Source organism: Eublepharis macularius, chromosome 5 (assembly GCF_028583425.1).
Source record: "Eublepharis macularius isolate TG4126 chromosome 5, MPM_Emac_v1.0, whole genome shotgun sequence".
Taxonomy (NCBI): Eukaryota; Metazoa; Chordata; class Lepidosauria; order Squamata; family Eublepharidae; genus Eublepharis; species Eublepharis macularius.
The window spans coordinates 147,584,131-147,606,505 of NC_072794.1; the positions used below are offsets into that span (position 1 = coordinate 147,584,131).

A 22,375-nucleotide genomic window follows, 5' to 3' on the forward strand; every position below is an offset into this window, starting at 1 on the left:
AAAGTAAGAATTTTAAAGCTCTTTGTCCACTTGAGTATTGTATACATTAACAATTCAGGCCTTCCTCCACTACCGTTTGCAAACTCTTGTGCATGTATTCACACGAATATGTTTTGGTGAGAATGGGTCACTCATGCAACTGGTTTGTAACGATTTTATAAGCTATGGCTGGCTTCCTGCCCTGGCCAGACACTTCGTCTGCAAATGCTTCTCTTTCTTTTACTATCAACAATCCATCACACGTTTGCATACACAGTGCAGGAAAGAGTCAAAAACAGTTTACACTGGCATCACACAGCAATGTAGGAAGAAGCAAAAGCATTAAAAACTAAAGGTGACATTGAACCAAATATGGTAGGCGGGTTGATGAAAATGTGGGTCAGTATTCCCTAAGGCTGTCGGAGAACACACCACAGGACATCCTAAGTAGGAGGAGCTGCTGTTCAGCTCTGCCCCCTTGAGGCTTAGGGCCAAACCACACTTTTGTTGAGTCGCAAGGAATCCGGAGCTCACTCGCTTTTCCTGAACAGCATTTGAAAGGTCTCTAGGGGCCCGATTTGGCTTAGGATCATGGTGTGGGGAGAAGAGGTGCTCCTGTCTCCTGCCCCATATTCCTGAGCCATAACAGCCCTGGGAGAGTTATTTGCCACATTTTTAAAAAAATGTTTAAAAGGAGAGAAGGAGAGGAGTAATATTATGACATTTAGCTGTCTAGTTCATTTGCCACATTTTAGAGCTGCTGTGGCTGCAGGGAAAGCAAGTCAGGACTGGCGAGTATAACATGTAGTTTGTCCCTCAAATGCCAAGCTCTACCCACTCCTCTTTACTCTTCTGGTCAAGGAAACAGTCCATACCTAGAGGCGGCAGTGATGCTAGACTGCATAACTTCAAGCCAGACACTGCCCTTTTGACATGCCCATTGGACTAAACACATAGCTGGCCCTCATCATTACTTAGAAGCTCGGTGGAACCTTATTATTATTACTGAAGCAATACCGAGCATATCTGGGAGTTAGATCCTCGAGACTTGCCACCTGTTCCCCATGATTGGATGTCTCCTATTAAAAGTCAGCTTCCTCCAAGCCTTGCTCAGCTCCTTATTGGTTTACGGCCTGGCTAACACAGGACACACAAAGTGAGTATGCACTCGAGTATGCAGTCATCACATGTGAGTTACACACACTTTCCTACATAAGAAGAACCCTGCTGGATCAGACCAGCAGTCCATCTAGTCATAGAATAATAGAATCACAGAGTTGGAAGGGGCTGTACAGACCATCTAGTCCAACCCCCTGCCCAGTGCAGGATCAGCCTAAGGCATCCCTGACAAATATTCATCCAGCCTCTTCTTGAAAACTGCCAGTGAAGAGGAACTCACCACCTCCCTAGGCAGCTGATTCCACCTTTGAACTACTCTGACCATGAAAAAGTTTTTCCTAATATCCAGCCGGTACCTTTCTGCATGTAATTTAAGCCCGTTGTTTTTAATCCTATCCTCTGCTGCCAACTGGAACAGCTCCTTGCCCTCCTCCAAATGACAGCCTTTCAAATATTTAAAGAGAGCAATCATGTCCCCCCTCAACCTCCTCTTCTCCAAACTAAACATTCCCAAGGCCCTCAGCCTTTCCTCGTAGGGCTCAGTCTCCAGACCCCTGATCATCCTCGTCGCTCTCCTCTGCACCCTCTCGATTTTGTCCACATCCTTTTTGAAGTGAGGCCTCCAGAACTGCACACAATACTCCAGGTGTGGCTTGACCAAGGCAGTATAGAGAGGGGCTATGACCTCCTGTGATTTTGATGCTATGCCCCTTTGATACAACCCAAGATTGAATTAGCCTTTTTTGCCACCGCATCACACTGACTGCTCATATTTAGTTTACAGTCCACTCTTACCCCAAGATCCCTTTCATATATACTACTGCCGAGAAGTGTATCCCCCATCCAGTATTTGTGCTTCCCATTTTTGTGGCCCAGATGTAATACTGTGCACTTGTCTTTGTTGAATTGCATCCCATTCACAGCTGCCCACTTCTCCAGAGTATTCAGGCCTTGTTGAATTTTAATTCTATCTTCTTGGGTGTTTGCTACTCTTCCCAATTTGGTATCGTCAGCAAATTTAATGAGCAGCCCGTCCATTCCTTCATCCAGATCATTAATAAAAATATTGTTTCACACAACCAATCAGTTTCTATGGAGGGTCAACCAACAGGCCATAGGGGCCAAGGCATCCCTCTGCTCTTGCATCTAAGTACTGGTGTTCAGAGGAAGACCACCTCCAGATGTGGAAGTTTGCTTTAATCACTGGGGCTATCAGCCCCAGGCATGGAGGTTTCCTTTAATCACCTCGGCTAGAGGATGGAGCTCTGCTCCATGAAGCTGTCTATCCCTTTAGAGTCATTTATGCTCATGGCCGTCACTATGACCATGGGAAGGGAATTTCATGATTTAATCACACATTGTGTAAAAGAGGCATTTCCTTTTGTCTGTCCGGAATCTATTGCCCACCAGTTTCATTTGATGCCCTCAAACAGTACAAAGCTATTTCTAAAGAAGAGATTACTAACCAAAAATTGGTGTGTTGTCCAAAACCTCTTGGCTGGTCATCTGCATTTGTCCAATTGTTTGTCTTCTGGTTCGAAATATTCCCTCCACTTCGCCTTGAACAGCTGCCCTGGCCAAGGGGTGTTTCAAAAGGAACAGGAGAAGCCAAAAAACGGCAGGTCCTGCATTGCTCTAAAAATAAGAATACCCAAACAGGAAATCAGTCATTTTCCTTTTCCTTTTTAAAATCCAATGCATTAGTACAACATCCATTATATTATACAGAAGCAAAGCACATCAGTGTAAATATCATCTTCATTAGAGAAGAACATCTATTTCCTCCGTAATATGAAAGGTTTGAATTGAAAGTTCAGCAAATTAACACAGAACCAGTTCTTGAAAAATGACTGTGAAAAGTCAAGCATTTGTGCATTATTAATGGCAATATTCCCAGAACAGAACACCTGGCTTGGAAACCTGAAGGATCTGAAGTTCTTTTGTCAGTAAGGTGATAACAGTAGAAACTGGTCAAGCATTGTGAATTAAGACATGCACCTAACCCCAGAGCTGCAGCAGAAAATTAAATGCTTTTAGTGGATACAGACTATAATTTTTCAGAGAATGGAAAATGGTACGATAGAGGCATTAAACAATGAAACAAAAAGGCCATTTTGCTATTATCATTAACTGAATTTTAAAAAAATTCAATCTGTTAATACCAGTTAATATTTTGAATCTCTTCGTTATTCTGGTGCCTGGCTGTCTGGTTCAGAGTTTGTGGAGGTCAAAGAGAGAAGAGAGATAATAACTGACATGGAAGTTTTCCTTCTTCCCTCCTTTATGCAGCATGGGCCAAGCTCTTGCTCTTGCTGAGGGGCCATGGCTGTTGCTGGTTTGGCCCAATTAGGCAGTGGCCAGTGCGGACAAGAATCCCTATCTTCCCCCTGCCTTCTCCAGCACTTGTCCTAGTGCATCATCAAACACTCTTTTGAGGAATCAGTGTCATGGTACCTTGGTGCATGCAGGTAAATACACTGCCAGGATTCTGGTCATAAATAATCAGAAAAGCATCTGAAGCATTTGGTAACAGGAGAGGGAGAGAAAAGAGATTTGCAGCTGTCACCCTGTCTAGCCAGCACTCAGCTCAGCCTGGTCTGGATAGTATGTGCATGAAAGAGGGGAAAATAAAGAAAAATGAATATTTTAAAACATATACGGATATGAACTAAAGCAATGAAAACAAACAAAGATAAAATGAGCTGAAAACAAAGACATCATCATGCATACCTTTAATGTGAAATAGTAAAGAGTCCAGTAGCACTTTTAGACTAACCAACTTTATTGTAGAATAAGCTTTCGAGAACCACCGTTCTCTTTGTCAGATGCATCTTTACTATTTAGCGACTACAGACTAACATGGCTAACTCCTCTGGATCTATGACCTTTAATGTGTGCATTCATCCTTCCATCACTCCTATTTACAGGTTTTGAGGGATTTTTGGAGTGCTTTGGTAAAATCCATCTGACCAGGAAACTACAGGAAACCAAGCTACTATCGTATCACCTTGGCCTGTATTCACTTCAATAAGATTCTCCGAAATGAAGGGAGATGGTCAACTAGCACAGGGAATAGTGGTCAGAGTACTAGACTAGGATTCAAGCCAGAAGCCCTATTCTGGAAGCAGCTGGGAAAGATGCTAGCTTCCAGATAGCTCTAACGCGCTGCCTTTCTCAACCCAGATCGTAAAAGGGATCCTTACTCACAGTTTTAGCCAGTGAATGAGGCATGGTTCAAACATAAGCAAGATCCCTCTTCTGCCTTGAAACTTAATGAGTGACCTTGGCCTGCCCTACCTCACAGGGTTGTTGTTAAGAATAAAATTGATTAGAGACCCACCTATGCTGGAGGCAGGTGTGATTTTTTAAAAAAGAGAAGAGTTTCAATTTGTTATCTGGAAATGTCATATCTTAAGCCCGTGAGCTGCCTCCAGTTCTTATTCTTCTTATATTTATTCTTATTATTAAGGAGGTGCTATAAGACTGTTTCATTCATCAGAGCTTTTAATGGAGTATAGGTTGCGCAGGCATTTCATTTGATTTTCTTACATTGTATAAGGTTTTATAAGGTTGCGGGGGGAATTTGGGGTTTTATTGTTGTTTGATGTTTTCATTACGCTTTGTTCCAGCTCTGCATGGGATTTCTGCTTGTTTTCAGATTTCTGAAATCCATACCCTATTGCATTGTTAGGGAATGTCCCCGTGGATAATCATATTGACTGACACTGTAATTCACCTTGAATCTCCGTGAGAAAGGCAGACTATAAATATCATAAATAAATAATACATAAATTGTAAGTTGTTTTGAACCATGAGCAACAGAGGACTATAAATGATTTAATAAATAATGGAGAGGATCTGTGTCCATCACTGGTGGCTGCATCATGGGCACTAGCCGATAGATTACAATCAAATGCACCGGGCAAAGCATTCTGAATCACTGTGATCTGGTTAGCAAGGAGAAAGGATCAGAGATTCCCAGCAACAGAATATTGCAGCTGAGTTTGGGAGAAGCTGGCATCCCTGAAACAGAAGTTCTCCAGGGAGTGGAAATGTCCGGATCCTGTGCATTAACTGAGAAACTAGAGAAAGGCCCTTAGAGACGACATGATGTTATCGATTAGGGCAACGATGGCTATACATTCTCATCTGTCTATACGGCTTTCCCCTCCAAGGTATACTTGCTTTTAAACAAGGACCTCTAAATCATTGAGGGCTGAAGGAAAAGCCTGGTAGGTATACCAGGTAAATTTCTGTACAGCGTAGGGATTGGCAGCAATAAAAAAAATTGGCTGGCCATCAAGAATCAATATGTGAAATGAATGCTTCCTCCTCCGCACCCGCAGCACACAGTCCATCACTTGATGTGCAACTCTATCTTCTCTCCCCATCCTCTAGCTATCATTCTATCCCTCTGCTTTTTCTCCCCACCCTTCCAAGAATCATGTCCACAGCCTGACAATAAACAGTCCCTGTGAGAGAGGCTTCCTCTGCAGACTCTCATTTTACTTTCTTCTCCACAGATGCACTTTATGCCTTCCTTTCAGAAGCACTCATTAACATCGCAGTTGTAACGTGAGAGTTGACTTATAGGCATGGATTGACCATTTACTCCTGTGCCGTTGGCTTGGGCCCTGACTGCGTTTTTTTTCTTTTTGAATCTGTTCCCAAACAGGTCAAAGGGACTCACGGTGTGAAGAGGAGAGTCTCCCAAGAAGAGATGGCATGTTGAATTATAATGCAGCTAGGCTTAAGTGAGATGCAAGCTTTTCAGCCTCTTGGCAACAGTGACCAGCTCCTCTGTGTCTATCTTCCTGATCAACTGAGACCAGTGTGCTCTGTACTGTGGAATGTATTCAGCAGAGAGAATGCTTACGATTCGCTGCGCAAGATGTTGGTGCTGGAAACCTTATGTCTGACAGCTAAGCTACAAGTGACGCCTGACACAGGTTGGACACTTGTCAGCTTCTCTCAAGTTTTGATGGGAAATGTAGGCATCCTGGTCTTGCAGCTGTAATGGAGAGCCAAGCTGTAAAACCAGGACGCCTACATTTCCCATCAAAACTTGCGGTAAGCTGACAAGTGTCCAACCTGTGTAAGGCATCACTTGTAGCTTGGCTCTGAATCAGCAAATGATGGGCTTCTGTGCAGGAAGCTCCCTGCCCTACAGGGACTCAAGAACCAGATGGGCAGATCGCCTAAATCAACCAAAAGGTTGCCTCTCAGTTGCCCAAGACCCCACATTCATCTGGTCTTCCTTACCTGAGATGCCAACTGTAGCACCAAAAGAATACAGAATGCTGGAGGAGAGCCAGATTGCAGGATCAAGTGTGGTCCACTCCTCCTCGAGTGGGACTTGCAGCAATTTTCAGGCCTGCGCCAATCCTTACAGCGCAGTTCAGTTCCAGAGGTTGCTGGAACAACCCCAGGAGCTATCCACAGTCTTGTGCTTTATGGACTCCTTGTCTTGCCTCCATCAGCTCTGACTCTGAGCTAGCACAGCCTGTGGCTGTTGCATACTGCTTTTTAAAGAGGCTATCTCAGAAGGTCTCAGTGCGAGCAGGAGCCAGGAGTGTAGGAGGAAAACAGATTTGCTTGCCTGCTAGTAACTTGCAGGAGTGCTGGGCTTACATAAACTGTTCAGAACAGAATTGCCAGTCCTCCACTGGAAATCGCTGGGAGCATATCAGGGGCAGAACCTAAGAAGGGGGAGTGGCACGAACTTTGTAACCACTTCCAGTTGGGTGCCAGGAATTGACATCACAGCACCTGTCACACTGTAGGGGTTTTCTCAATCTCTACTGTATTTAGCATAGAGACTGGGGGATTTACTAGAGTGTCAGGGTCACTGTGACATCTCTTATGGGTGCTCTACTGGAAGTGACGTCATGACATTCCTGCCAATGTCTTTCTGTTTTTTCTCCTGCTGCTTTATTGAGTGAGGCCAGGAGCTAGAGTATGGGAAAAGGCAACCTGGTATGCCTAGTTCAGAAGAGGATCAGGTCTATCCTGGGTCTACTGGACACAAGAAAGTTTTTAGTCAGGTACTGTTGTGTTTACTTTTTCAAGCCATGTTATCTGCCCTGAAGTTTCAGCAACAAATAAACCATTAAATTAAGAAAACTGGCTGTTTTGTTGTAGGGTTGCCAGGTCCCCCTGGCAACTAGTGGGAGGTGAGATGGTGGGGGCAGGAACTTATTGGATTCTCATCTCTGCATGATGACGTTACTGCCAGCATGAATCAGCAGCGACAGCGTCACACCTGGACCAATTCTCTGCCACTCAGCCAAAAACATAGCATTTTGAATCTGTTTCCAAATAGGTCGAGAATTGGCCCCACTGAAACACCGTCACTTCCAGGTCATGCCGGAAGTGATGTAATTGCATGGAGATGAGAATCGCACACCTCCCCCCTCTTTGCTGGCCTGCCTCCTCCTGCCAATCAGCTGAGGATCAATGGGCAGAAGCTTTAATTGCTGGGAGTTTGCTCACCATAAGAGGGCATCAGGCAAACCTAGTTTTGGTGTTGCTCCTCTGTGCAACAGTTGCCTTCAGCTATGCGCCTACTGGGAAATTAAAGTGGCCCAGGAACAAGCCAGACTGAGTGAGCCCTGTGGCACTGTAAGCTGGTGCTGCAAGAACCACTCAGTGCAGACCTGGCCAGTGGTACCAACAATAGGTGTTATGTTGAACCACCTTTCGCCTCCTCCTGAGCTGCTGCCAACTAGCTTGGGAAATTTCTGGAGATTTGTGGGGGGTAGTTAGGGAGGGCAGTGTTTGGGGAAGGGAGGGACAGAGCTCAGCAGGGACTGGATACCATAGGGTCCGTGCTCCAAAGCTGCCATTTTCTCCAGGGGAATGGATATCTGTAGTATGGAGATCAGCTGTAATTCCGGGAGAACTCCCATCCCCGCCTGGAGGCTGGCAATCCTAGGCAACGCTGGCCAAGTCTGAGCCAAGCAGAACATGCAGCACAAGCAGGGCTACTGGGACTTGGCTGTGCTTGCCCCCCTCCAGAGTGGTGGCCCATCAGGAATTTCCCCTGTAAGTTAAGTGGCTAGTCTGCCCCTACTTCCAGCTTGCCTCTGCTTGGCCCTACCATCTCCCCGAGTCCTCAGAAGGCTCTGATGGACCAAGGTCTGTAAAAAAGGGAAACCACGGACCTCAGAAGTCAGGCCGGGAATTACTGACAGCTGCAGCAACTGAACAGTGGTGCGATTCAACAACGACGCCGGAAGTTATTTGCGAGGCTCGCAAGCCTTCGCCACAGTTCCTGCCTCTCTCTGTTCTATCAGCTGAAGGAAAGGACTGCGGAAGCAGGATGGTGCTGCACTCTAAAGGCCGAGTGAAGCTAAAAGGAATGCAAGAGAGTCACCTCCTTATTTCTAAACCTCGTTTTTGTACCAGTCTTGCAATTAATTTATTGAGATACAATAGCATGCTGACCTTTAAATATCTGCAATGAGTATTACATTAAGTCAATTGTAAAAGCACAGCCTTTTCCGGCTTTTTCAGTCAATGCTCATCATGAGCAAGTGGCACAGGGAAGACAATCCGCCAGAAATGGTTTGCTGTCGCTTGGTGAAGAAAAGCAGCTGCATCAGCAGTGAGCCGCTGAAAATATCCCCCTTGCTCAACGGAGCAACTATGACAAATATGGTTGCCAACAAGCCTGGAGGAAAACGTTCTGTTTTTTTAACAGAGGCTTATTGGGTAGAAATGGGCAGGTGAAGCTTTTCGGGTGTGAAGGCAAACAACATACCAGCTGGGGTTACCGTGGTGTCTGGTTTAACCTTGGACAGTCCGGTATTTTGTTGGACGGTCTGGGGGAAACGGACTCAAAATATCAGATACCAGGGGATGGAAGAGAAGAGTAGGAAGGGAAAGGAAAGGTGAGGAAGGGAAGAGAGTCACGCAGCATGAAGGAAGCTAGCCCACTTGCCGCTATGGAACAGGTGGGAGTAGACTTGGCATGGAGGCCAGAGCCGTGTGCAGGCTGGGCCCACAGCACCCCTGCCTCTCTGCTCCATGTCAACCACCAGGAGGGCTGGGTTGGCCAGAAAGTGGAGGAAGCAGCATGGTGTGGCAGAAACTGGCCCACTCGCTGTCACAGAACAGTTGAGAGTGGACTTGGCCACGGGGCTGGCACCCCTTGCAGACTGGGCCCAAATCGTACCCACCCCTCCACTCCCTGTTGAGTGGTGCCCCCCTGGAGGGCTGGGATGGCCAGGCTGGCTCCCCACCACCAGCCCCCAGCCGCATGGCCCTGCCACTGAGAGACTTGGGGTGGGGCCTGTGCAGCCTGGCAAAATGACATCACTTCCAGAACTGATGTCATCACGCCGGGGCCAGGAGCTTGCGCGTGCAAAGTGTGCACATAAAGAACTTGCCAATGGTGGGCACCAGGGTCCCCTTCTCCCCAGGGCCAGGCTGGGGGGGGGGGGCGATCACCTGGCAACCCTATACCTAGCACATAACATCCCATTGAGCCTTGGGAAATCATTACCCCAGGATGACAGAGCCACTTGAGAATCTAGGCAATGCACTCCACACCAAAAGAAGGGTAAATGAAACACTTGATGGATTAGCACTGCATACTTCTCAAGGCTTTTCCTTTTAAAATTGTGATGATCAAGTGAAATGCAAGATAGCATCACTGCTGCTAGCAAGTGTGCCTGCCGTACATTAACTGCAGCTGGCTTAAAGTGTGGAGTGCAGGGCTTGAATAATGCATGCCATTTGGGTGGGGGCCATGTGACTTTATTCCTCTCGAGTTTTCAAGAAAGGGGAGGTTGCTTTTTTTTTTTAATTAAAGTGCCGGCATTTAAGGGGGGGAATGTACCCATGTGTTGGCTTTTAATTATTCATGTTGGGAGCAAATGGGTTGAGATGAGCTTTCAGAAAAATAAAAGTCGCTTCTGCCTTCTTGGCATTCCAGAATATTTCTGTGTGCTTCCCAGGGAAGCTGTCTTGTACCACCAGAAAATGTTCAGACTCTCAGGCAGAAGTATTCCACACCGCCTGTCCAGGGCCGTTTCCACATGGCTTACCTCTCTTCGTAATGTCCCGGTAGATTGCGCAAAAAACGCGGAAGATCGCGTTTCCTTGCGCAAGATTTGCGCGACATCACGTGACATCGTGCAAATCTCGTGCGAGAAAACGCAGTCTTCCGCGTTTTTTACACGATCTACTGGGACATTACGAAGAGAGGTAAGCTGTGTGGAAACGGCCCAGGACTCTGCCAGTTTTGAAAGTGTGTGTCCCGTGTTCAGAGTGCGAGACAGAATTGGGATTCTGTTGGTGTACCACTCACCCTGCGGTCCAGTCATCTCCCTGCCTGATCTGACAGAGATGATCTTGGAGGTGGTGCTGACGACTCCTTGGCTGGTCGTTTGGGGGGGGGGAAATAACAACAACAACATTTGATTTATAGACTGCTCTTCAAGACAACTTAACACCCACTCAGAGCGGTTTACAACATGTGTTATTATTATCCTTAGGACAATCACCCTATGAGGTGGGTGGGGTTGAGAGAGCTCTGAAAAAGCTGTGAATGACCCAAGGTGACCCAGCTGGCTTCAGGCGGACATCAAAGCTGAGGCTACCTTGGCAGGAGTGGCTCAGGCTTTCATGGGATCCATGACAATCATGGGCCTGTCTCAGGTAATAACAGGCCCCACATACTGTGCAGGCCGCATTCTTGATCTGGTGTTTTGTTTTGGGCAGGAAGAAGGTTATCTGAAGGTGGGGAATTGAAGACAGTCCCCTTGTTAGGGACAGATCTGCTGGGGTTTAGACTTACAAGGATACCAAGAGTCTGGGGGATCAATAGATGATCCATCCCCATAGCCTGATGGATCCCGCTGGTTTTCAGATGGAATTAGGGGATTCTCCCGCTCATATGGTCAGGGTTCTGTTTATGCCCTGGTTGACCTTCGGAAAGAGGAAATTACCCTGGCAATTGATACAATCACTCCTAGACACCCTCCCTCAGTTCTTAGAGCCCAGTCAACCCCCTGGTTAATTGAGGGGCTGCAGACGATGAGAAGACAAGTAAGATAGTTAGAGCGACAGTGGAGAAGGACTTGGGACAAAGCTGACAGGGCATGGGCTAGAATTCATTTGAAAGCCTACTCCATGGTGGTGATGCTGGCAAAGATACAGTATTTCTCTGCCACCAATGCATCCGCACAGTGTAGACCAGCGGCACGCTCCCAGGTAGTCAGAGGCCTCTTGGGTTGCAGCCTACAGGAGGAGGTGGACTGCTCTGCATCCTGCAGAGCAGGATTTGCTAAGCACTTTGCAAATAAAATCTCTTGCATCTATTCTACAGTAGCAGCAACAGGACTGGATGGTCCCAGGGGGCCAATAGGTCTAGTTATATGGGGTTGACCCTGTTCAGTCTGGGACAATGGGGGAGAGGAGAACACTGTGAGCCACTCTGGGTTCCCGTTGGAGAGAAAGGTGGGTTGTAAATGAAACAAACAAATAAATAAATCTCTGCAATGTGCAGAGTGACAGCAAGGTACATAAGGTTATGCAGAAAGTGCTCCTTAGAGGCAGAAAGTTAACATGGGTACAAAGGGACAGAACTGAAGCACTCTTAGAGCCAAGCTACAAGAGACGAATTACATGAGGAGGAGCACGTGAAGGGACTCGCAATGATAGCCGGGAAGCTGAGTTTAAAAGAGATCAGAAGGCTTTGTCAATTTCCCCTCTCTACAGAGCCAGGGAGATGGCTGCTCAGAAGGTTTGTTAATTTCCTCTTTGCCTCCCAAAGGCACAGTCATTTTCACCTCCCCTTCTAAGAGGCAAAGAGGAAATAAACAAACCTTCTGAGCAGCCATCTCCCTGGCTCTGTAAAGAGCGGAAACTGACAAAGCCTTCCAATCTCGTTTAAAACTCAGCTTCCTGGCTAACACTGCGAAACTGACAAAGCCTTCCAATTTCGTTTAAAACTCAGCTTCCCGGCTAACACTGCGACTCCCTTCATGTGCTCTTCCTTGTATAATTCATCTCTTGTAGTTTAGCTCTTAGTCTCAACACAGGGGGAAAGGACAGCATGACTGTTTCCCCAGGTATAGATGTTAGGTTGTCCAGCACTTCTATGAACAGAGAAAGCAGATTGGGGGGCATGTGGCTGCTAGATATAACAGTTTGCACTTCCTGTCTCCAGGTGTAAAATTTCGGTGAGATCACAGGTGTGACAGAAGCCAAAGAGCAAGAGTTGGGGTTCTCAGCCCTTAGGTTTTAGCTCCTGGCTCAGACCCTTGGAAAATCTGGCTCCTTAAGAGGCTTAAGCAAAACTTACTAAATCGATCAGCTGTTAAATTCACTGATATGCATAGAAGCAGAATGCCCCACGCCAGTCCGCTTCAGATCCAGTCCCACACTGCACACAAGGCAGCTAGATTGGAACCATCATTGGATCAGTTTTGGTACTGCCATTCAACAGTTCATCAGGTTGGAGCAGACTGATGTCCACCTGTTTGCATGCCAATAGATAATTGGTGTATGATAATTTAACTGTGGGGACCAGTTGCTTGGCAGGTCTTCATAAAATAAATGCATCTGTACAGGGAATGCAACTCCTGTGTGTACAGCCCTCATTTTGACCTTGCACATCCCACATTGCTGAAGAGCCATTTGCTTGCAGTTGTTAATGTCTATGTAGGGATATGAGCAGCTTACAGCCAAAATCCTAGAAGAGGGGCATGTACGGTACCTGCGTACTCCAGAGCTGTAAGAGCATTGCTCTCGTTTGCATGTCTTCGCCCACTCCTAGGTCGACCAAATGCCGTTGATAACTCTCCAGCCAAGCACTTCTGTTCGCTCTGTGGTTCAAGCTTCTCACAGACAGTAACTTCCAGAGATTCTTCTTGGTGCTGCCAAATTCCTTCTTTTCCGCTGCAGAAGGAAATGACAGAAATAGACACCGTATTATTCTAATTGCACTAGTATCTTGTCCTTCCTACATGGGGTTCAGAGCACATACGTGAGAGCATCTTATTTTGTTCTCTCCCATGTGAGGCCGTGGAGAACTCAATGTTATTAGAATAGCTGTGGAAGGCTATTGTTTTTCCAGCCTGAAAGGGCCCTAGACTCATGGCGATCCATGGGGAGTTCCAGGCAAGAGATAAGCAGAGGTGGGTTGCCATCGCCTTCCTCTGCATACCAACCCTGGGCTTCCTTGCAGGTCTCCCATCCAAGTATAACCATGGCTGACCCTGCTTAGCATTCAAATTCTGATGAGCAAAAACTAAGCTGGGCTATTCAGGCTGGGGGGCACTATTTGCCCCACTGGGGTGTTACATGTGTCTGGATGGGGTACAGGTTTCCCTGGCAGGGCACATAGCACCTTCCGGTGGGGTTGTGTGTGTTTCACATTGGGAAAATGACATGGGGGGGGGTGGGCAGAAGCCCTTTCTTCCCACATGCAGTGGTTCAGATTTAAATTGGGCCCCACGTGCTTGGAAGCTGAATTCCTGCTGGGGAATTTGCAGGTGATGTCTGACTAGAAGTTAGAGGGAGAAACTCAGACTCAACCGATGGAAACCCCTAACAGGCTGTTTATCCCTCTGAGCAGAAACCTGAACCCAGGCCTGCATCCAAACTCTGTCCACTATACCATGCAGCTTTTCTTGCCCTGGATATTAAGCAAAGATTTCCTTCAGATATCCGTTTGGTCCATTATTGATCTATATTAATCCCAAATCTGGATGCTCTTTACCATACTCTGCCATACGTCAGACTGTTTCATCAAGCAGACAGGACCAGTTCTCGGCACAAGGGGAGCCCCCAGTGGTGCTGGCTCTGCTGCTGGGGCTCAGCTTACTCCCAATGGGTCCAGCCAGCTAAAATCCTAATTCCCCACCCCTTTTGTTTGTCAACACACCAACATTTTCCTGGGGAGGCACTGTGGGAGGGGCAGGTAGCATTTAGGCCAAAAAGACTGCCTAGCCCTGGTCGACCTTGGAAAGCACCTTCAGCCACACCTACTTGCAAGCATGAAGAACGAAGAGGAGGCGATTGATATGCCCAAGTATGCCCTCAGTATGTGGCAGGAGAGCATTCCTTTTTAAAAATTTAACAGGGATCTAATTTAGGATTTCAGAATGCCAAGGCAATGCTGCTTCACTGTTCATGCCTTTGTTTCCAAGCGTCACAATGCTTTCTAAAGTAGGATATAGGCAAACAACTGATTAGAATGACACAATGCCTCTCCAAGCTCTTCCCTATTTGCGCATTTGCTTCCAAATGCTACAATGCTAATATATATACAATATATATACAATACAATATATGCAAACAATTGTTGATTAGATTTGGAGAAGGGGGCATATAAAAACTACTCAAATGCAGCAGCTGAATCTGATAATGTTGGATAAAGGATCTTTAGTGGGAACCCTTAATACAGGATGCAGCAAACCCAATTCTCACTGAAAAAATGGTGGCAGTGATAAGGAAAGGGACCATTTGTCGGTTTGGAGGTTCTGGCAAATGCTTGGCATCATGACCCTATGGAGCAGGCCCTGGGGCAGCCAATAATTTTTGGCTTAGAAAGCAAAGGTGACAAATGCTTAGCAGGTTGTTCTGAAATTAATCCCCAGTTCTAATAGCAGGATGCTACCATTTCTCCATACTTCTCTACCATACAAAGACAGTGACCGGACAGGAAAGAGATACTAGGGTCACGGTGCGTCAGTCAACGGAAATCTTGGCTTGCATAGCAGCAAACAAGGCAAATTGTGTGTTTAGGGTTTATTAGGAAAGGGGCTGAAAGTGAAATGGCCAGTATTGTAAATGCCCTGGGGTAGATCTATGGCGAGGCCCTATTTGAAGTACTGAGTATACTTTTGGTTGACGTATCTTTAAAAAGCATACTGTAGTAGTGATAACAATGAAAAAAAGTCAGTAGTAGGGTTGGAATGCCATCCCTAAAGGGAAAAGTTAAGGAATTTGGGAACTTTCGATTTAGGGAAAACTGGCAAAGGATTGAGGGATATTATAGAGGCTGATAACATTACCAGTGGAAGAGGGCTTTTTCTCCTTCTCCCATAATACTAGAACTTGCAGGTGTCCTATGATGCTGATAAGCAGTGGATCTGGCACATACATAAGGAAGTACTTCTTCACTTATTAACTTTTTTAAAAATGTGGAATGCTATTTATGAACCAAATTAGTCAAAATACATTTTGGTGACAGCCAGGGCTTTTTTTCTGGGGGAACACAGGGGAATGGAGTTCCGGAACCTCTTGAAAATGGTCACATGGCTGGTGGCCCCGCCCCCTGATCTCCAGACAGAGGGGAGTTGAGATTGCCCTCCGCGCCACTCGAGGGCAATCTCAACTCCCCTCTGTCTGGAGATCAGGGGGGGCGGGGCCACCAGCCATGTGACCATTTTCTCCAAGGGCAACCCACTGAGTTCCACCACCTCTTTTCCCAGAAAAAAAGCCCTGGTATATGTTTCATAACAGGGAAAAAATCACATCTACCTTACATGGAAGTGGGTTCTGTTTAAACCAATGATCATGGGGAAGTGATTAGCGTGCCAGAGCAGGATATGGGAGGCTCAGGTTCGAACCCTCAGTCTACCATGGAAGCTCACTGGGTGACCTTGGGCCGGTCACACCCACTCAGCCTAATCTGCCTCACAGGGTAGACAAAAGGAAATAGTTCTTTACTCAGTGAGTGACCAAAATGTGAAATTTGCTTCCAGAAGATGTAGTGATGGCCAGACATGGATGGCTTTAAAAAGGGATTAAACAAATACATGGAGGATGGGTCTATCAGTGACTACTAGCCGTGGGGACTAAAGGGAACCTCTACAAGCGAGTTTGGTGTTGTGGTTAAGAGCAGCAGGACTCTAATCCGGAGAAATGGGTTTCATTCCCCACTTTTCCACTTGAAGCCAGTCGGGTAACTTTGGGTCAGTCACAGCTCTCTCAGAGCTCTCTCAGCCCCTGTCCCCTCACAGGTGATTGCCACAAGGATAATAATAACACACTTTGTAAACTTCTCTGAGTGGGTGTTAAGTTGTCCTGAAGAGCAATATATAAATCAAATGAAATTGTTGTTGTTATTATTACATTCAGAGGCGGAAAAATATCTGGATACCAGTGCTAGGAGGCAACTTCAGGGGAAGGCCTTGGCCCCTATGTCCTGTTGTTTGCCCTCCAGAGTAACAGGTTGGCCTCTGTGTGAGGCAAGATGCTGGATTAGATGAAGCCCTGCTTTGATCCAGCAGTGCTCTTATGTTCTTAAACAACCAAGGCGATTGAAAGGCTGTGCAATGGCACCATCTACTGCCCAAAATGTCCTTTTCCCGGCAGGTTTCAGTTTACATGCAGTGGTGTAGTTGTTAGCCATTTGTTGCGCCCAGTCTAGTTCTCCACAGAGATGACATATCTGTTAGTGTGATATCATATTTTCCCAGCATTAGCTGTGCTATCTTTGGTACCTGAGGAAACCAGGTGCAAGTAACTGAGAAGCAAGAGCTATTAAATGTTGTGATTGCGGAAATGAAATTTGAAGGACAGGGAATAGTTTGGGATATTGGGAGCGGGGGGGGGGCTGTGGCAGCTGTTGAAAAGAGTTATGTTAAATGTCTTGGTGCAGCCATGAAGAGACACCACACTGTGCCAATCTCCAGGTGGAGCCTGGAGTTCTCCCAGAAAACTGATCTCCAGGCTAGAGAGCTCAGTTTCCCTAGAGGAAACGTTTCGGGTGGGTAGCTGTGTTGGTCTGCAGTAGAAGAGCAAGATTCAAGTCCAGTGGCACCTTAAAGACCAACAAGATTTCCAGGGTATATGTTTTCAAGAGTCAAAGCTCCTTTCAGCAGATACAAGTAGAAATGGAGATCCCTGAGCCTTTACAGTCCAGTCTGAAGGTGGGAGTGAGGGATGCAAAGAAGGGAGTCAGGGTGCAAAAGTACAATGCAAAAATGTAATCCGTTTGATTAGAGCGGGGAGGAAATGCTTAGGAGTGGGAAATGCAGAAAATTAGCATCTGTGGTGAGATACGTTTTAGGTGGATAGCTGTGTTGGTCTGCAGTAGAACAGCAGGATTTGAGTCCAGTGGCACCTTAGAGACCAACAAGATTTCCAGGCCATAAGCATTCAAGAGTCAAAGCTCCCTTCTTCTGACACCTGAGATAAGATTCCTATGTCCCTATTCAGCCCCCCCCGGGGGGGGAGTTCCATTGTTCTGAATTTGTGAATGAACTCAAGTTCAGCAATCCTGTGTTGTAATCTCCCTTGAAGCACCTCTCTTTGAGTACTGCCACTCTTAGGTCAGCAATGGAATTTGGGGGCATCAGTCCAGTGGTCCATCTTATCCAGAACCCTGGCTCACACTGCTCTGGAGAGCCAACAAAGAGGGCATAGAGACTACAGCCTCCCCCTGATGTGGCCTCCAAAAACTGGTATTCAGACGTGGACTGAGTGGGCACCCCTTCACCTGCAGTAAGCATATACGTCTAAAGATGCGTTTATGGTGGGAAGCAGCAGGCCCCCAGAGCCTATGTATATTGAAGATAATTAAAATCTTATAAACTCTGGGTACAGTTTTCCAGAGTCCCAAATGACATATGATAGCTAGAATTGCCTTCAGATATGCAACTTCATTGTTTCTGTTCTGTTTTGAACTCTGGTCAAATAGGTTTACAGGTTTTGCAGTGCTTTAAAGCCAGTTTGACTACAGATTATACAGAGACCAAAAAAAAATAATATATGTGGTCAAAGGCAATCGTACCTCCATCATACCATTTTAAATCTCTGAACATACCTGCACTCTAGACAAAAAGGTTTAATAGTCATTCCCTACTCCCTGGGAATCCTAGAAACTGTCCTTTTGAAAGGAATCAAGAATAATTAACAGCATCATTTCAGGTGGGTGGACATGTAGAGCAGGATTCGGGTCCAGTAGGTGCTACTGGACCCAAATCTTACTATTTGACAGTATCCTCACTAAACTACAATTCACAGGATGCTTGTGGGGTGGGGGACAGCCACGACAGATAAACTAGTCTAAGACCAATCTAAGTTTGCCGTGTAGCATAGATCTGAAAATCTATCATCCGATTCCAGACCCTTCAGAAACTGATCTCATATCAATCAAGTCTCTGCTAAGGATACATAGAAAATTTGGACTCCAGTTACTCCCATGTGGATAAATTATATCAAACATCTCCAGTGTGCTATTTTACCCCTTTCAGAAGCCCACGTACAACCTCAAGTACCGTAGGTAGGGGAAAGGGACCTGCCCATTCGCACCAACCTGCATTCAACATGGACCGAGCAGCTTTCATCAAAAGACGGTCCAGTTTATAAAACTCATTATAGACTTCCAGGGAATGCGCCAAGTCTTGAGCTTGACCGGAGGCATCTTCGTAATTCTTGCTTTCGTTACCATACAGTGTCAGGTATCCAGCTCTGGGAAGGAAATATGCAAATATTAAATAACTCTGCTTGCCTTTTCACTTCCGCTCCGACCCCTTAGCTTGCTGTGCCTGATATTTAATGGTAGTTTGAATAATGAATGAGCAGGTCTGCCTCCTGCCCAAAGAGCTGCAGCAATACTGGATGATAGCAAGAGTGAGCATCTTCCTGTGTGTCTGTGTCTATGTGTGTTCTCCTCGGAAGGGACCCAGAATAGTCCCTACTGAGTCTGTTGTTCTCCTCTCCTCCATTTTATTCATCATAAGACTGAGATGATGTTAGCTTTGCCAGATGTTAGCTTGCTGAACATTTGCTTTTTCCTTCCTGCTGTAGGAATAAAGATTGGGAACGGCCAGAGATGTGAGCCCTTGGGCATGAGCCAAAGGACGCCTGAGTCCTTAGCTCATGGCTCACAGTTGGTGGCTTTGGATGAGCTAATAAATGAATCCAGGAGCAGCCCAAGACATAAACTGTTTTATTTCACTTGGTTCATTTGGCCATTACCAATTTACAAAACCATATAATACAATAACTAATAAGAGCTATAAAATCTGGTGAGAAGATAAAATTATGTTAAATTAGTTAATAAAATAAAATAGACAAAGCCAACCAGAAGATCATTAAGCTATCCCAGAGCAACTAATAAGTATCTTAGGTAAGGTAGGTAAAGGTAGCCCCCTGTGCAAGCCCCGAGTCATTACTGACCCATGGGGGGGGGGGCATTGCATCACAACATTTTCTTGGCAGACTTTTTGTTACGGGGTGGTTTGCCATTGCCTTCCCCAGTCATCTACATTTTACTCATAGGAAACTGGGTACTCATTTTACCAACCTCAGAAGGATGGAAGGCTGAGTCAACCTTGATCCAGCTATTTGAACCCGGCTTCCACCAGGATTGAACTCAGTTCGTGAGCAGAGCTTGGGCTGCAGTACTACAGCTTATCACTCTGCGCCACGGGGCTCTATGCTCTATAAGTATCTTATATGAATACGATAAAAATAACATGCAGAATCCATTTTGCAGAATCTGAAGAATGGAATAATTTTTAATGTGTGTTCAAGAAGATTCTTATTCATTTCATTTATTCATTTAAATGACTTGTCAATTAAGGTCAGGGAAGGCTCCTATCATCCTGACCTTCTTCAAACTATACTGTAACAAAATGATTCATAACGAAGCTTGGGGTAAAGGGTTGGGGACTATAAACTGCCCCACTGTATATAGCTCATACTAACTGTTGCTGTAGTTGGTTCCTACTATGTAAGGAACACAGAAAGATGCACACTGTAAAATTCTACTACTACTACTACTACTACTACTACTACTACTACTACTACTACTACTACTACTACTACTACTAATACTACTACTACTACTACTAGCTGCTCCATACATTATGTACAAAGTGGCTTACCAAAATAATATGGAATTAGTTTACTAGTCTGTTTTTTTTTTAAAAAGCATCAAGACAAAAAGCCGCGTGTAAAGATGTTAGATAAAAAAGCAGCAGAAAATATACCTAAAATCTTACTCCATGATCTGCAGTGATATCACTAAGTACAACGGCTAAGCATTACATAAATGGGCATAAAACGTCCATTTGCTATTTTATTTTGCTTTGCTTTTTGTGGAGAGATTTGCCAGTTGTGTTATGCAATGCTAACATCTGCTCAACAACTGACAATGCAATCCTGAGCAGAGTTATGTTCTCTTCTAAACCCATTGACTTTAAAAGACTTAAAAGGGTCTAACTCTACTTAGGACCGCACTGTAAATATGTGTCCCTATCCTGAAGCTTGGCAGAATAAGATCAAATGCCTGCCGTTTTGATTCCTGGGGACAAATCTGTTGAAAGATTTCATAATGAAAGTTAAGGCTAAGGGATAGGCAGCCATCACGGTCCCTTTCCTGTCTAGCCGGGAAAGGGGCTTTAGAGCTCTGCACATACCTGAACATCGTACTGTAGGCAAGATGAAAGAGACCTCCTTCCTTCCATTGCCGACTGGGCTTACTTGGGTCAGAAAGCAGAATGGTTTGTAAATTGAAGAACATTGCCTTTGTTAGAGAGGGAAGGTTTTTGCTTTGCAGAGTCCTGGGGAAGCAGAAGTCACATTGGAAAGCAAGTAAATCCCACATCCCAGTCCCATTTCAGGTCAAAATAATGACACAGGGGAGGATGGATCCCCTTCTCTCCCCATGCCATGGCGTTCCTGACCAGAATTGGGCCCCCACAATGTAATTTAAAGAGGAACTCACTCTCTGAAATGGTGGTGTGTCTCCAGGGCGAACTCGGGGACATCCATCTTGCCTACTTAGGCCCTTTGTAAGAATTTGAACTCATGTCCCTTCAGGTCCGTATCTAACACTATCTCCACACTATCCTGGCTTCTGAATCAATGACTTCTTCTGCTGTTACTCTGATGATGCCAAGGGACCAATTGTGCTCTGTTTTTCTTGGCATGATTGAGCATCCAGAGACTTCCCCAAGTAAAAATCTCTCAAGGGACTTTTCAGATCCACAGGAGAACCACTCATCTGAGAGGAAGTTCTACTTAAGTTACCACAGTTGACACTAATTCAATTTGCTCTTCATAATCATTTATACAAGAAGGTGTAGATGGCACTGGATTTCTAGCCACTGTGTGTGACAGAATGTTGGACTGGATGGGCCACTGGCCTGATCCAACATGGCTTTGCTTATGTTCTTATGTTCTTAAGGCTCTAAGCCATGAAATTGTGAACTATATCATCCATTAACACACAAGCCCAGACACAATGAACTCTTAGCCAGTATACAGCAGCAGTCATTGTGATGTAGGGGTGGTTAGAGTATAGACTAGTACTGGCAAAAGATGAGTTTACTTAGCCATGACACTCACTGGACAATTTTTGGCCAGTCATTCTGATTCAGTCTACCTCACAAGGTGGTTGTGAGGATAAAACAGAGGTAGGGAATATCGTGTGAGCTGCCTGAACTTCTTGGAGGAAAAGTGGGATAAAAATATGATAGATAAAAATAAACGGAATGAACATTTGTTTGATTCATATCTCTTTATCCCTTTCAAACAAAATGAGCAATATCGCTTTCTAGGAAGAGTCACTCCATGGGATTTGTGAAGAAACAGAGAGAAGGGGAGGATTTGACAAAAGATCCACTTGAGTCAAATGTTTTATCAGAATTGTATTAACAAAAGCATAGCCTCAGGACCAGGCACATTTGTTGCCCAAACAGCCCAAACTACACAATCCAGGTACACCCTGTGATGAAATGACATTTTACCCAAGAATTGTCTATTTTGCTTCGTGAACATTGGATTTACACTCTGTGAATGCTCAGAGGGTAATCTCAGACTTCATAGGTAGTCTGGACAAAACAAAGAGCTAGATTGCTCCCTCTGCCCCTTTCTCAGTTCCAAGCTGCGCAGTCTGGTGGCTGTAAAACCATTATATGCTAATGGAGGCAACCCGAGAAGACAGAAGTGGTGAGGATACAGGCCTGAGCATATAAGCAAGGAGGATCAAACAACCAAATGGTTATAAGCTATCCTTTTCGTGCCTTTGCATATTTATAAGAGAAGTGTGTTGGGGGTGGGTGGGTAGAAGAAGGACTCCTTTTAAAAGAGGCGGCAGTTCTTTTGAGGGGCAGCGTGGGAGGGGGGAAGCCATTCTTGAAGATACAGAGACACGCTAGAGTCTTCATGTCGACTCTGAAGGAGACACACGTGGGGTCAGAAAAGAGCTGTTGGAGCCAGATGGAGAAAGTAAATCAAAGAGGATCAGAATCTGAACTGTAAACCTGGAACCATTAAGTTTATTTCTGCCTCTCTCTTTAACATC

The 22,375-nt window shown here is 45.5% G+C and overlaps 1 protein-coding gene across 1 annotated transcript in view; it reads right to left on the reverse strand.

Moving 5' to 3' along the window:
- The window catches only part of PTGIS (prostaglandin I2 synthase), a 52,798-nt gene that overhangs the window by 15,975 nt on the left and 14,448 nt on the right, over positions 1-22,375 (reverse strand). Inside the window, exons 4-7 of the mRNA XM_054980449.1 lie at positions 20,487-20,630; positions 18,377-18,531; positions 12,824-13,005; positions 2,565-2,733 (exon numbers count right to left, since the gene is read on the reverse strand). Of these exons, the coding sequence (XP_054836424.1) occupies positions 2,565-2,733; positions 12,824-13,005; positions 18,377-18,531; positions 20,487-20,630 (650 nt within the window). The remainder of the gene's footprint in view (positions 1-2,564; positions 2,734-12,823; positions 13,006-18,376; positions 18,532-20,486; positions 20,631-22,375) is intronic.